At 39.6% G+C, this 15746-nt stretch overlaps 1 protein-coding gene across 1 annotated transcript; it reads right to left on the reverse strand.

Annotated features, from left to right (window-relative positions):
- Nucleotides 1-2016: 2016 nt before the first annotated feature.
- Nucleotides 2017-13955, reverse strand: LOC135932634 (NLR family CARD domain-containing protein 3-like). The gene is made up of 8 exons (XM_065470135.1): nt 13885-13955; nt 12040-12278; nt 9284-11084; nt 7346-7519; nt 6687-6854; nt 6368-6541; nt 4287-4460; nt 2017-2221 (listed from the first exon to the last, which is right to left on the reverse strand). The coding sequence occupies exons 1-8, from the start codon at nt 13926-13928 to the stop codon at nt 2017-2019; spliced, it is 2979 nt and encodes a 992-aa protein (XP_065326207.1). The 5' UTR covers nt 13929-13955.
- Between the last annotated feature and the right edge of the window lie 1791 nt (nt 13956-15746).

Genomic DNA, 15746 nt, shown 5'->3' on the forward strand with positions numbered 1-15746 from the left:
ATTTTATGTATTTCTGATTTATATTACTGTGAAGCACTTTGTGGTTTTTATCCTGTGAAAAGTGCTAGATAAATAAATTGATTTGATTTGATTATACAGAAATGTGCATCTGAAAGTGGCCGATGTGTCTTCTCATTTTGTAATGCAGTTCTGCTTGTGTTGAGTGATGTAAACAACTGATCGATCTAAACTCTTTAAACGTCAAAATTGATCATTAGATTTTTTATGACACAGCAGTGGTGAGTGTTCCCACCTTCTGCTCTTTGTAAATTAACGCGATCTTTCCGTTTTCAAGTTTTGGACATTAATTTTGAGTATATCTTCGCAGTAGCGATTGACCGCAAAGTAAAGCTACCGGAAATGTACAACCCCACATCCGGTCTCAAACCAGAAAGTTAGCATTTTCTCGCGCACAGGGCCTATTGTGATGCGTGTTCGAAACGCAGAGAGGTGCGCTCGATTTGCCAGAGCAGCGCGAGAGTAAAGCACAAGGAAGGTGCTAATAATCAGCTCAGTCATTTTTAATGATTGTTGAAAGCCCAGATCGTAATTTCGATTAAAATTTGATTTATTGAGCAGCCCTACTTTTGAGTGACTTGATCTAAAAGAAAACAACTAACACCCTAAAAGTTTAAAAACACTTCATGTCATCTGTGCTCATTAAACTGACAACATGCAGTTCATCTTCTCACCAGCAGAGGGTCACAAATCACCATCAATGAAGAGATCATTGATTTTAGTGAGATCAGAGCTGTACGTAGAGTTTCTTTGATTGGATCAGTTTTTAAAAGTAGCTGTTATTATAGAATGACAGAAACATGAGAAATGCTGAATGTCTTTAGTATTTTATACACTGAGTACTATTGGATGTCTACGTATCCAGCCATGATGGAAAAAAAAAAATCACATTAAGAAAGTGTTGCGAAATCGATCAATGTAGAGCAGTGAAACAAACCACGGAGACGCCAGAGAAGTGCAATCAAACGATGAGTTTATTACATAGGAGAAGAGACATCAGCATATGACTTCTGACAAAAATACATGTTGAGAACACTTTTAAAGCATTGGGGTATCCGCCCCCCCATGGTGTCAATTACAGATTAAAATAGGTTAAAGACGTGAGTTACAATGAACAGTACATCTTGTACATTTTTAATGGCTATAAACAGACATAGAACCTCTCTTTTTCTTCTAACACCTTCCATACAAGGCACTAACTTTAAGCCCTCAGGGTCTCTGGGGCTAATTATTGACTCCTGTCATCTGTTGCCAAGTAGAGTAAAATGCAGCGAGACACCAAGTGAGTTAAGGCCTCAATTCTAACTCATCCCTAGATTATATAGATTATATGTATTGTAAGCGTGCATGCAGTCAACCTTCTATGTTCTCATCTTTCCCTAAACATGTATCACCTGGACAGTCGCACCAGTGAAGCTTAAAACCCTTTTGGATGGAACATCAACTCTTTTAAAAAAAAAAAAAAAAAAAAAAAAAAAAGCACAAATGCAATGTGTATAAAATACTCTTGGTGTACCTGTAATAAAAGTTAACATAATGGAAGGATCCTTAACTAAACATCCTCAATAAACAACTTTAATGTAATATCAATACTGAAAGAAATATTAATGGAATAATGCTGTAAAGAAGGTTATTAATGCAATTATAATGATGCCGGCTATATGGCAGCAATAAAAGAATTTCTGGATCTCCACAAAAGAAATCAAACATTTGGATTCATTTTAATGAGCTCAGACTTGTTGAAAATGCAGAGGAGCTGATTGTGAACTGAGCTTCAGAGAAACACAACATACTGATATTCACTGTGAAGCTTTGAGTGGAAAAAGACAGAAAAACAACACGTGGAATAATGGGAGCTTCCATCTTTAAAGGACTGAAGAGGAAGAAGTTCACAAGGAATCATTTAGAACAGTTTAAAACATCAACTGATTGAATCCATGAATCTGAAAACGTGTTTCTGAGTGAAAGAGATGGACATGTACAGACTGAACCATCTGTTCAGCAGTCAGAGTGTTTCTCCAACAGGGGACACTCTTTGCACTCAACCCAGCTCAAGGACACTGAGGAATCGTAGTCAAATGCAAATCCAGGATAAAGAGTTTCAGTGAATGTGGTGTTGAAGGTGTGGAGATGGATCAGAGTGTCAGAGGACACTCTGTAGAAGGACAGAGTGCCAGCAGGACAGTCCACATACACTGCTACTCTGTTGGAGACGGTGGAGGAGATTACTGTTGATTTCTTATTGTGAAAGGCATAAGAACCATAACCACAGCACCTCAGACTCCAGGACTGATCATTGGATCCAAACACACAGTCAGTACCCTTTCCTTTCCTTATTATACTTCTGTAACTCACTGATATATCAACCTTTCCTCTCCACTCGACCTCCCAGTAACAGCGACCAGTCAGACCATTTTCACACAGCAGCTGTGGATGCCAATCAAATCTGTCTGGATGATCGGGATATGAAAAGGTCTCCCACACGCGTGTCACTTTCCTGTTGTCGTTAGACAGTTCGAGCCATTTGTGTACTGTGTTTGTGTCGATTGTGAGTTGACAGGAATCTGATGGAGAGAACAAACACAATCCAGCTGCAGTTATTGATCCATCATCTGTTCATTGATTGACACTTTGATGATGACTCCTGACATGATGAAGATGGTTGAATGTGTGCTGCTTTGTTTTTATGAATCACATTAAAACACACTTACACTTCCTCAGACCTGGTCTCAACCATTGGACTCCAGCAGGCTCCAACCTGAAAGGAGGAGAGGGGTCAAAGCAACAAAGTCTCTTTCAGCATGCACACATGGACATTACATGGCTCTCATACACATAATGTTAGACACCGATAAAGGAACAGTCCAACATTTTCACAAATACACTTCAATCCATACATAGATCAATCTGCTGATGATTTGGACTGATCCTAGATCTGTAAGTACACCACCGTATTGAATGAAATATGACTGATTTGAACAGTGACCTTCATTATCTTTATATTCTTCTTCTTTTTAAGCTGGAAAGGACACTTCCCTGCCTTTGCTGCCAGCTGTTTTTCTTCTTGGTGTCAGTTTTGTCATCGTTTTCATGCGTTTTAATGCCACCTGAAGTCTGTATTCCACTGTGAGAGTCACTGACTGTTATTGTGACTGTGGACACACAGCCTTGGCAGGGCTCGCAAAATTTCAAAATCCCTGGTAGCCCTTCGGGCAGGGACTCTTCAATTTTTTGGTAGCCCAAAATAAATTTAAGTAGCCCAAATAAAAAAGGGAGCAATTTTTTTAGGTTTTGTTTCCTGTTTTGTTTCCGTTACTAATTATACTTTAATGTATAATATTGTAACGGAAACAAAACAATCAAAAAATTGTTGAAACACAAATTACAATATTGTATAAAAATTACAATCATCAACTCAAATACTTGGTTGTAATTGAACAGAAATTTCTATGAACTTGTAAGAACTGTGAACAGGAATCAGTCTGTGTCAGATGCTGAATTTGAAATTTCCACTGAAATCACAGGTAAGAGGCAAGTGGAACCAAGATCTAGGCAATTTGCTTTTTGAAGTTTGCAAAGACTGCTAAATTTTGCCAGTGGTAGTTCACTCTTTGAACTACCATAATGGCAGTGGTTCACCGATGCCAATGACATATTTACCCAGCTACATTTCCGAAAGAATGCAAAAGCATTGACATATATTTTTCCTTCCAATGATAGCCCGACGGGCAGGGCAGGGATAGATTGTAGCCAATGGTAGCCCCACTGGAAAAATCGCTAGCCCCGGGACGTCGGGCTAGCAATTTTGCGAGCCCTGCTTGGAATTACACAAGTAACATGGCTGACACTTTATGTACACAGGGGCCACTTTCACAATGACTTAAACTAGCCACCTGAATGAAAAATGGGCTGTTTCATGTTGATATGCAAATTTTAATTCTTCTCAGAGCTAATACAGGACCAGTGTGGTTGGTGATCAATGGTCCTGGGTTAGCTCTGAAAACAATAAAAATTTGCAAATTAATGATCAAGAAATTGACTTCATAGCCCATTTGTCACCAGTGGTCAACGTGTAAGACTGAAGAAGTCACTTGGATAGTGACAAAACGTCTCCGTCACTGAAAACACTATGTCCAGATGAACAGTGATACATTATGGAGATTTCCTTACCTGGATAATTTAGCATGCATCAAGAAAGACAGAAAGTGAGTAAAGGACACAAGAAGTGTTTCCAGCTCTTTCCACTCTATTAGACAATCTTGCCATACCTGACACTGTTCTGTCTCCAGCGTAATTCTTGTTGTACATCCAACAGCAGATCCATTCCTAAATTTCCCAGATAATTGTAGCTCAGGTCCAGCTCTCTCAGATGGAAGGGGTTGGCTTTCAGAGCTGAGACCAGAGAAGTACAGCCTTTCTCTGTGATCAGACAGCCTGACAGACTGCAGACACACAAAACAATCCATCTGTCAATGATTTTCTAGATGGCTGACACAATAACATTATCAATTTCCATTCATTACATTTAAGCATCAGAAGAAAGCAGATGGGAGGGGAGTGGAGAAGAAAGAGGGGCTGAGCTGTCAACTGATCACCACCTGGTAGTCTGCCGATACCGATATTAATCCAATATAGTGTGTTTTTTAATCAATAAAACTGTTTTTTTAATATCTTGCTGCATTTTGTATAAGTTCATACTCAAGTTTAAATAAACAACAACACTAAAGCTATTCTGTTACACCTGCATGTAAAGAATACGCTGCACCCAAAACATTTCTTAGTTCAGCAATACTGATCAATCTAATAAACTTAAACCTACTCCATCCTTCCTATTCTGGTATTTTAAAGAGTACTTAGCAGAAATATTAAGCAACCTAACTAATAGGGTTGCAAACTCCCAGCAAACAAAAAAACAAACACCAAAAAACAAAACCAAAAAAAAAAAAAAAAAAAAAAAAAAGGAACCAGCCTCCACCTCATGATGCTTAATTGACGTAATCAACTTTAATTTGATGCAGTGTGAAAAAAAAAATGCACAGAAATAAATTATTTTTCAAGAATAATTAAATAGATTCAACATCTTTCTTCTACAGAATTGCAGACTGCACAGATGGTATCTTCCCAAAGGAAAAAGTACTATAGCTTACTAGGGTATATTAGACTTAACAGTTACTATGTACAGTAATGGACTTCTATACATTTTACATCAGATTAAAACTTTGGGTGTAAGATTCAGATAATTATTTACTAAAAGCTAGACATTTTAAATGAGAATAAGAAAGAAAAGTATGTCTTTGTGCCCCCCTTTTCCCTGTTAATGCCCTATCGCCCCCCCCTGGCTAAACTTTGCTAGATCCGCCCCTGCACAGTTACCAGCCGTCAGCTACGTAGAAAAGGATCCTGGTTTAGAAAGTAATATTAAATAAATTCTAACAACAGCTTATCAAGGTTAAACGTGCTGCTGTTGTTCAGCCGCTGGTTTCCTCTTTCTGATGCAAAGTGGGCCAAAAACAAAGAAGAGAGACGGAGTCGCGAGAGAAAAGCCGATCAGCTGATCATTAATAAGTTTTACGATTGAAGTAGCAGCAGGAGAGGGAGAGAGAGAGAGGCAGTCGCTCCATATATCGGTTGTTAAGCTTAACGTAGGTACGCTTTACCAACATTCAGAGATGAACTTACACACTTGCTTTACTTCTCTCTGGGATAACTTCCTCGGAGATGAAATGCTGGATTGCTAGCGAGGCTACAAATACACACAGCCACTCTATCACGTGAGGACACTGCTCCGACGTGCTACGGTTATGAGACAAGTTTTGTGAGGTGCTTTTTTGATATTTAATGGATCGGATTACATTTTTTATTTCTCTCCGATATCTGATCCAGTAATTTACATCAGTATCGGACCGATACCGATACCTAATATCGGATCGGTCGATCTCTAGTTTATATTATGCAAACCATAGCTGTGTAGCTATGGTTTGCAAATGGTCATCATTATATACCTGCTAGTCCAACTTCAGTAACCATATACAGGTCCTTCTCACAAAATTAGCATACTGTGATAAAGTTCATTATTTCCTGTAATGTACTGATAAACAGACTTTCATATATTTTGGATTCATTACACACAACTAAAGTAGTTAAAGCCTTTCATTGTTTTAATATTGATGATTTTGGCATACAAAACTCCGGTGGGTATTAATGCTTTTTTCTCTTGCTCTAATTGTAATACAAACATTTATTACATTTTTATTACACTAAAAATAACTTAAAATGTTAATTTAGCTTTTCGTGCAACAATATAAATCAGATTTTAAATGATCATCTCTGGAAAGATTTGAGACCTGACCTGAGAGTTTTAAGGTTACATTGTGGACTCTGCAGTGCAGCAGACAGAAGCTTCACACCCAAATCCTGCAGGTTATTGTTACTCAGGTTCAGCTCTTTCAGACTTGAGGACTGGGAGCTGAGAAGTGAGGAAAGAGCTTCACAACTTCCCTCTGACAGGAAACAGCTGTTTAGTCTGAAAAATAATCAAGAACGCAAACAACACCTGTGTTAAAGTGCAATGATAGTGCAGTGAGAAGCTACAAAATAATACAACACATAGATGTGTGCTTATTTTTGGCCACTGATGAAAATAAATAATATAATATTGTTGATCTTACCTGAGTGTTTCCAGTGTACAAGTCTTTAGTCCTACAGACAGAAGCTTCATTCCTGAATCCTGCAGCTCAGAATTACTCAGGTCTAGCTCTCTCAGACTAGAGGACTGGGAGCTGAGAACTGAGGACAGAGCTTCACAGCTTCTCTCTGAGAACTTGCAGCCCATTAGCCTAAAATAAAATTAAAAAACAAAAACTAGTTTTAAAGTGTTGTCAGTACGGAGTTATTGCCAATATTTAATCCTGGGGTTTTTTGGGGGGTTTTTTAAGAATACTTCAGGAAACCTTGCAAGATGAAGTTCATCCATTCATTGTTGCAACTTATTAATTCTGAAAAATAAAGTCTCTTGATCTGACCTCAGAGTAGTCAGCTTGCAGTTTAGATTTTGCAGTCCAGCAGAAAGAATTTTAGAGCTTCTCTCTGAGAGATTACTGAGACTCAGTCTGAAAATAACATGAACAGTGAAACACTCATTTTACTAAACAGCATGTAGTAAGAAGCTGCAACATTTAGCAATGTATTTTAAAGAATTCTTATTGCCTGGAATTAAATAGGTCAGAAATGTGATAGTTTCACTTAGAAATACTAATAAACACTTGAGCAACATTTTTAACTATTTAACTTTTAGGCTGAACAAGAAAAAAAAACTGAACATACTGACCTCAGAGTATTCAGTTTACAACATGGACTTGCCAAAGCTGTGGACAGAAGCTTCACACCTGAATAGTCCAAACTGTTGATACTCAGGTCCAGCTCTCTCAGACTAGAGGACTTTAAGCTGAGTACTGAAGTCAGAGCTTTACAGCCTATGTTTGACAGCTCACAGACACTCAGCCTACAAAACAAAACAGCATGAAATCTGTGACATTTATTAAACATAAACAAGAAAAACACGTGTTGCAGGAGCACTACAAGTCATGGTTAACAAAGGAAACAAAATTTAAGAAGAGAGAGAGAGAGAGAGAGAGAGAGAGAGAGAGAGAGAGAGAGAGAGATCACAATAGTTGTCTGAAGGCAAAAAATAAAAAATACTATAGACTAACTTTCCCTTTACTCTGGGTTGGAGATGAGCACACTGCACCGAGTCCTGCAGCAGCAGGGAGGCTCACCAGCTCCTGCTCCTGTCCAAGACAGGGAACAGGGAACCAGGTGGAGTGGTTCCCTGGTGGAGTGAGCAGAGTGGAGTCACTCTGCTCACTCCACCATATGGAGTGAGCAGAGTGAGACAATGCCTCACTCTGCTCACTCCATATGGTGTTGTAGTGCATTTAAAACATGCAAGGGGTATGGTGCCAATAACCCTCTGAAGAAAGGGCTCGTGTTAGCATGGCACCTCCAGAGAGCTCTCAATGTCTGCATGTATAACCTCAGGTGGGCATCGGAACCAGAGGTAAGGCTGGAGCCACAGACACCCAATGGCACTAAAGGCAGGGTGCCCAGGCCCATTCAGATTGGGCACCCCGTGCATGCTCTCAACCACAACCCCGACAACACACCAGCCAGGACCCAAGCCTTCTTGAAGTCCAATCCCCCAAGCCTAGGAGTCACCAAGGAACCACACAGCTACCAGGCATAGGATCCTATGCCTAGTAGGGTGATTCTTATTTTGGTATAATGGATACTGGATGTGCTTGATGTTGTCAGCTGAATTATTCTGGGTAGAGTAGGGCTGTGCGATATGACCAAAATCTCATATCCCGATATAAGAATTTTATCGTCCCGATAACGATATAAATCACAAAAATGTAAAGTTTTCTGTGAATTCTGTGACTCTCGGGCAGCTCGATTTGCGGGAAGTGTTTCCAGCTGCGCTTCATGTACCTGAAGTCAAGTGTTTTAATCGATGCATGAAACTTTACATTTTTAGACGGAGGTTGTAACAGCCGCCTTTTTATTTGTGAGTATTTATTACACGGCGTGCTGCGGGTTGCCTGTTCTAACGTTTGAGTCTAAGGTTTATTTTTTAGCACCTGGCGGCTCTTTTTTAACTTCTCATCCGTAAATAATCTGCTCTTTCACGTGATTCAGTTTATTTTGAAAGGTCTCAACATGATCATGAGCTTTATTGTGACCATATAAAAACGATAATTGTCATCCAATATATATCGTTATATCAAACAGCCCTAGGGTAGAGTGTACCAGATCAAGTTGAAGAGAAATAATAATGTTCCACCAAGAACACTTGTAAAATTTCTCCACCTACTCTTTCCTGACTAGGTGGACTTGTTAAAATCTCAGTGACTTTTCTAAGAATCCGTCAGTGAGATTTTTCTTCCCTCTCACAACAGGAACCCACAGACAACATGGACTGTTATTCAGTTTGTTAGCAGCTGCAGAACCTGGGCGTACAATAAAGAATTATAAGATAGAAAAAAAGTGAACTCACATAGAGTGCACTGATGCAGAAAAATTAGTTTAAAAGATCAGAGAAGAAATGAATAATAACTGAAGAGAACAGTGCACTGGGTTGGTTCTAGCTAGCTAGAATCACAGTGTTTATATTTGATTTGTTAATTGTACAAATTCTTCTATTAACAAATTATAATTGTTACTACAATAAATATTAAACAAAGAAAGGCCTGAGCACACGTCAACTTACAGAGCCTTCTTGGAGGCTTTGACCACTGGCAGCAGCCCCAGAAGAGCCTTCTCTGAAGCATAGTATTTCTTCAGGTCAAACACATCCAGATCTTCTTCTGATGACAGTAACATGAAAACCAGAGCTGACCACTGAGCAGGAGACACTTTATCTGTGGAGAGACTTCCTGATCTCAGGGACTGTTGGATCTCCTCCACTAGAGAACAATCATTCAGTTCATTCAGACAGTGGAGCAGATTGATGCTTTTCTCTGCAGACAGATTCTCACTGAGCTTCTCCTTGATATAATGAACTGTTTCCTGATTGGTCTGTGAGCTACCTCCTGTCTGCGTCAACAGGCCTCGCAGGAGCGCCTGATTGGTCTGCATTGAAAGACCCAGGAGGAAGCGGAGGAACAAGTCCAGGTGTCCATTTGAACTCTGTAAGGCCTTTTTTACAGCACTCTGGTAGAAGTCTGTCTCTGAAGAGTCTTTAGTTTCAGACTTCTCTGAGGTCAATTTCTGGTCTTCCAGCAGATTGAGTCCAGACTTGATGAAGGTCAGATGGACATGAAGAGCAGCCAGAAACTCCTGAACACTCAGATGGATGAAGCAGAACACCTTGTCCTGGTACAGTCCTCTCTCCTCTTTAAAGATCTGTGTGAACACTCCTGAGTACACGGAGGCTGCTCTGATATCGATGCCACACTCTGTCAGGTCTGATTCATAGAAGATCAGGTTTCCTTTCTGCAGCTCATCAAAAGCCAGTTTTCCCAGAGACTTAATCATCTTCCTGCTCTCTGGACTCCAGTGTGGATCTGTCTCAGCTCCTCCATCATACTTGACCTTCTTCACTTTGGCCTGAACCACCAGGAAGTGGATGTACATCTCAGTCAGGGTCTTGGGCAGCTGTCCTTCCTCTCTGGTTTTCAGCTCTTTCTCCAGAACTGTAGCAGTGATCCAGCAGAAGACTGGGATGTGGCACATGATGTGGAGGCTTTGTGAAGTCTTGATGTGGGAGACGATCCTGCTGGACTGTTTCTTATTTCTGAATCTCTTCCTGAAGTACTCCTCCTTCTGAGGGTCAGTGAACCCTTTGACCTCTGTCACCATGCCAACACAGTCAGGAGGGATCTGATTGGCTGCTGCAGGTCGTGTGGTTATCCAGAGGCGAGTAGAGGGAAGCAGTTTCCCCCTGATGAGGTTTATCAGCAGCACATCCACTGAGGTGGACTCTCTAGGGTCAGTTATGATTGTAGCTTTGTGGAAGTCCAGAGGAAGTCGACACTCATCCAGACCATCAAAGATGAACAAAACCTGGAAGTCTTCAAACCTGCAGATTCCTGCTTCTTTGGTTTCAGTAAAGAAGCGATGAACAAGTTCCACCAAGCTGAACTTTTCATCTTTCAGCACATTCAGCTCTCTGAAAGTGAATGGAAATATGAACTGGATGTCCTGGTTGGCTTTGTCTTCAGCCCAGTCCAGGGTGTATTTCTGTGTTAAGAATGTTTTCCCAATGCCAGCCACTCCCTTTGTCAGCACTGTTCTAATTGGTTCATCTCTTCCAGGTGAGGCTTTAAAGATGTCTTCTTGTCTGATGGTTGTTTCTGGTCTGTCTGGTTTCCAAAATGTTGTTTCAATCTGTATGACCTCATGTTCATCATTGACCTCTGCAGTCTCTCCCTCTGTGATGTAGAGCTCTGTGTAGATCTGATTCAGAAGGGTTGGGTTTCCTGCTTTAGCGATGCCCTCAAACACATGCTGGAACTTCTTCTTCAGATTAGACTTGAATTTAAGATGACGATGACACTTTTGAAGAGCCTCTGAATTAAAAACAGCAAGAAGGATGGTTAGTCTATTATGGTTTGTACAGTGTTAACCATTATTTATATAATCATGCATTTCCATCTTGATAACTTTTGTTAAAATCTCAAGAGATATTTGGGTAATTTGCAAATCAAATTGGACCTTTCATTGAACCATCTTCAATTCGCATGAAAATGACATGTTACACAGGCTGGAAACATACAATTCTAGATATAGAAAATAATTATAAATACCTTTTATCACAAAAGGTTTTTTTTTTTTTTTTTTTTTTTTTTACATCCACGAAGATGCTAAAAATGACAGCCTAAACAGAGCATTTAATTAGTTAATAGACTGAATTGGCTTCTCTCAGTGTGTAAAAGAACCCTCACAGATTATTTTTAACATATGGTATAGAAACAGAACATCTAACAGTGTTTACTGAAAACACTCTTGTCTGATCATTCCCTTATAACAAAGCCTAATACAACAACGGATTACACAGCAGTGGGGAGTTCATCTGCACCTTAAAGCGGGATGAAATCTAATAAGCCAGCAATCGAACAGTGTCACAAATTTAGAAGATCATAATTAAGCCTGGGGAAATAGTTGGTTACTTTATAAGAAAGCCCTCTGCAAAGCCAGAATATCGTATTAGTCGTCACTGATTGAAGAAAATAAGAACAACCCTACGTTTCTCTTCAGCACTGTAGCCAGGCTGACAAAAGTCAGAGCTCTACTGAGCCAACAATCCCTTTAACGTTAACTAGTAATGACGTCATGAACTTCTTCACAAATAAAATTTTAATCATTGGAGAAAAAACAATTACACATAATCATCCCACAGATGTAATATCATCTACAGCTAGTTTCAGTGCCATTGATATTCATTTAGACTAGAACAGCCTCAGTTTAATACATATCACAAAATGAATTGTGATAATGTTGTATCTGCATTCTGCGTAGTCCGACCTTCATTCATCCTCTTTAAAATCGAGCTCGCCACCTCCATCTCATTGCCCGCATACGTCTGCAGCATCAGTGTAACTGTTTTCAGTCTGTCTGCATTTTCCAGTTGGCGCTTAAAGACTTTGGGGAAGTCATCTCCAGGGTCATTCTGCAGGTAAAACTGGAAATGTTTCAGCTCCTCATCTCCCAGATTGTTCAACATTTCAAGCAGCTGCACTTTCACTGCCTTCTCTGTCTTTGGCCTGTAAAACATGTGGACATGATTCATAGTCAGTAAGTCTCATCACATGTCAAATATACTTATTTATGACATTAAACAGTAGAATAAATCTTTTCAACTGCATTGTAAGTACTGAGTTTTTTTTTTTAACTGTTCATTTTACTTCTAGATTTTTGTGGCATTTTAGTAAATGCATTAGGAAAAAATAAGGCTTGTTTGTCTAACTTGCTTGATAAATTAAAAATTATTTAAAAAAGTGACTATTTTTTATTATAGGAAAACAATATTTGTTCAAGTTACTCTACAGCAAGAGGCAAAAAGTAAGATACAAATATCAATAACAAAGATTCATCTACAAAACATGAAATATAGAATCAGCAGTACTACATCTTGGCAATGACATCTACTAGGCATGTATATGTCACTTAATGCAGACGTTCCCAAAGTGTGGGGCCCGCAGAGCTATTGCAGGGGAGGTGCGGCATGAAAAGGGAAAAAAACCAAAACCAAAAAAAAAAAAGGCTTGGACAATGCTAGCACGGGCGCCCACACAAACGCAAAGCAGGAGATGAAGCATCGCTGAATATGTTTCCAAACCAGCTTCATTCTAAGCCAAAGACTAGAAAATATGGTGAAGCAGATCTTCCCTTTGGCTTCACCTGCACAAGTGCTGAGGTAGGTCTCCCTGCAGAATTAGTTTTCCCTGCACGGGAGCAGCGCTGGGCTGTTCAAATCACGGACAAACAGTATCCCACAGCCGTTTATGTTTTTTAACCCATTTTGCAGGGTGAGTTTTTGAAAAATGTATTTATAGCAATGTTGAACATTATTACACAGGAAAAAAAAAAACAACTACATGTAAAATAATTACACTGTGATGCCTCTGCCTTTCAAAAAGCAGGGACAGTAACTGCGTGTGTGTATGTAAGCGTGTAAAACCTGCAGACAGTCAGATTAACAGTATTGTGTCTCTATCTGCCATTCTGCAACTTATCCAATGTAAACAATAACGTGGCGCACAGTGTGACGTGAAAAAAGGCACATACCTTTGACATTGCGTGACAAACTCTGTATTCCTTGTCCACACTCGATACGCCGTTTACATGTGGCCGAAACAGCTGCGTGTTCAAAAATACCCGTGTAGGTGCAGACGGAGCGTAAAAGAGTTGGTAGTTTATTTTCTTACTACCTGTAATTTATTGCAGATTATTTGTATTTGCTAAATTGTTTAATAAATGTTTGAGGTGTGAAATAAACCGCAATGGAGCAAAATATGGGTGTGTGTGTGCGTGGGTCGCAAACATTTTTCTTGTAACACAAGGGGGGCCCAGCAAAAAAAGTTTGGGAACCACTGACTTAATGTACCTTTAGCCTTCAACACTTCTGTTGATATACACATTTAAGGAAAATTAAGAACACTGAGCAGCTGGAGTCCTACAGACACTCAGCCTCTTCACACCTCCTACAACATCCATTCTTTACATGATGCATTTGTGGAAACACTCCAACACACACCACTTCACATATAAACATAGAAATGTGTGCGAAAAAGATGTGAGCTGACATTAAACATGATGGAGGATTTATTCACAAACACTGAGACAAAACAACATTTAGTCACACATTACCTCTTTGCAGAAGGACAGATGTTTTCTTTAAACTCATCATTCATGTCCTTTGACTCGTCACTGGGTGGAGGTCCAGGTGGGTTCCTGTGAATAATGATGGAGCAGTGATGTGAGTGCTAAGCTGTGACATGTAGAAGAGTCAAGGACAGTTAGAGATGGTCATCTCACCTCTGAGCTTTGGTCTGGTTCTCTCTGGCTCTTTTAGAGGGAGGGACCCCCTCCCTTCTGTCCTCACACTGATCCATTAGACCTTCACCTGCAGAGGAAAGAAATCATTCATGTGCACATCAACTGAGAGCTTTTGATGTGTTGGACTAACATCCACACCTTCTGGGACACAGCTTTTTTCAGTTCACTACAAAAAGTGTCACAGAGAGCCAGGGTTAGCCTCCAAATCCTCCATTCTTGTAGTCCTACAAAGCAGCAGGTCAAACATGGCTGTAGAAATGGCAGCGAGCAGCTTTATTTCAGTAACAATGCCCAGGACCAAGCTGACAGTTCATACTCTAGCTGCTAGCTGCTCTGCTAGCTAAACTAAGTATCAGTTAACCCTTGTGTGGTTTTCGTATTTTTGTTACTCAGCCAGTGTTCATGGGTCTGGTGGACCTGCTAGAGTTTTGGCTTTCAAAATTAACACTATCAAACAATTTTATGTTAAATTACTCAACAATGTTTACTTCATCCCACTTACGAGCCATATAAACAGCAAACACGGTTAATTTCACCCTTTACCTGTGTTAGATCACATTTATGAATTAATGTGCTTCTTGGCTTTGTTTTGTTTATATAAAATGTTATAAAAAATAAAATCAGTTATAATTAAGTGGAGTGAGAGGAAAGACAACGTTTCTTGGGCAAGAAGATCATTCAATTTCTCCATTTTTAAAAAAAATTTTTTTACATCCATATTTCTTCATTTGCTGTCTGGTGCGTTTGTTCTTGTCCTGGAGCTGGATTCTCAAGGAGTACTCATGTTCGTTTTGTTACTAAATGGCACTCAACCTCATCCTCTTCTTCAAAGTCACTGTTGTGATAAGGAACCACACTGGCAAAGTCTTATTTACAGTATTATGCCCCTAATTTTGTACTTTTGTATTTTCTTCCTCAGTTGTATATAGCATTTGTATTCTATTGTATATAGTATTTTATTGCATTCCATTGTTTCTAATTTCTGCTACATAACTTTGCACTTTTGCTGTAACAAAACAAATTTTCCACCTGTATGACTAATAAAGGTCATCTTCTCTTATTTGCAGGTGGGACAGGGTATAAGAACATAAAATTTGGATCCCTCAAGAAAGAGGGTAAAATGTGTGAGATGTAAGAGCAGACTGTGTCGACAGTTCAATTTTCAATAATATGGCAACATTGAGCGGGAGGGGAAGAAAATACTATCAGCAGCAGGAGAAGGGAAGAAAACAGCTTAAAGCTCCGCGCGTACGCTTCAGAATCACTGTGCCGAAGTGTGATTTGTTTGGCCAGAGTCACGTGATCAGTGACGTCCGAAGAATTTTCTAGATCTTAACTGTTTCGGTACCTGATTTAATGGTTCTGTTTAAGGGAAGAAAACAGAGTGTGGGAACACGGGACTTTCAATACTTTTATTAGACCTGGGTCCAATGGACCTGAACACCTTGTATGTAATCTAAATGCGTGGGGGAGGGTACAGTATGCAGTCCCTGAAAATTTGTTCGGATTTATGTTCGTCACAGAAAATAAGCTAAAGCCAATGAATTTCAGGTTGAAAAAATATTAACTGTTTAATTTTTCTTTTTGAAAAAACTGAGAACGGGTCTCAAAGACCCGAACACGGGTTAATCTGCCAGCAGTTACTGTGGAACAGCGGCCGAATTCCGTGTTTA

This window comes from Pelmatolapia mariae, linkage group LG3_W, assembly GCF_036321145.2.
Source record: "Pelmatolapia mariae isolate MD_Pm_ZW linkage group LG3_W, Pm_UMD_F_2, whole genome shotgun sequence".
In the NCBI taxonomy this organism is placed as follows: domain Eukaryota; kingdom Metazoa; phylum Chordata; class Actinopteri; order Cichliformes; family Cichlidae; genus Pelmatolapia; species Pelmatolapia mariae.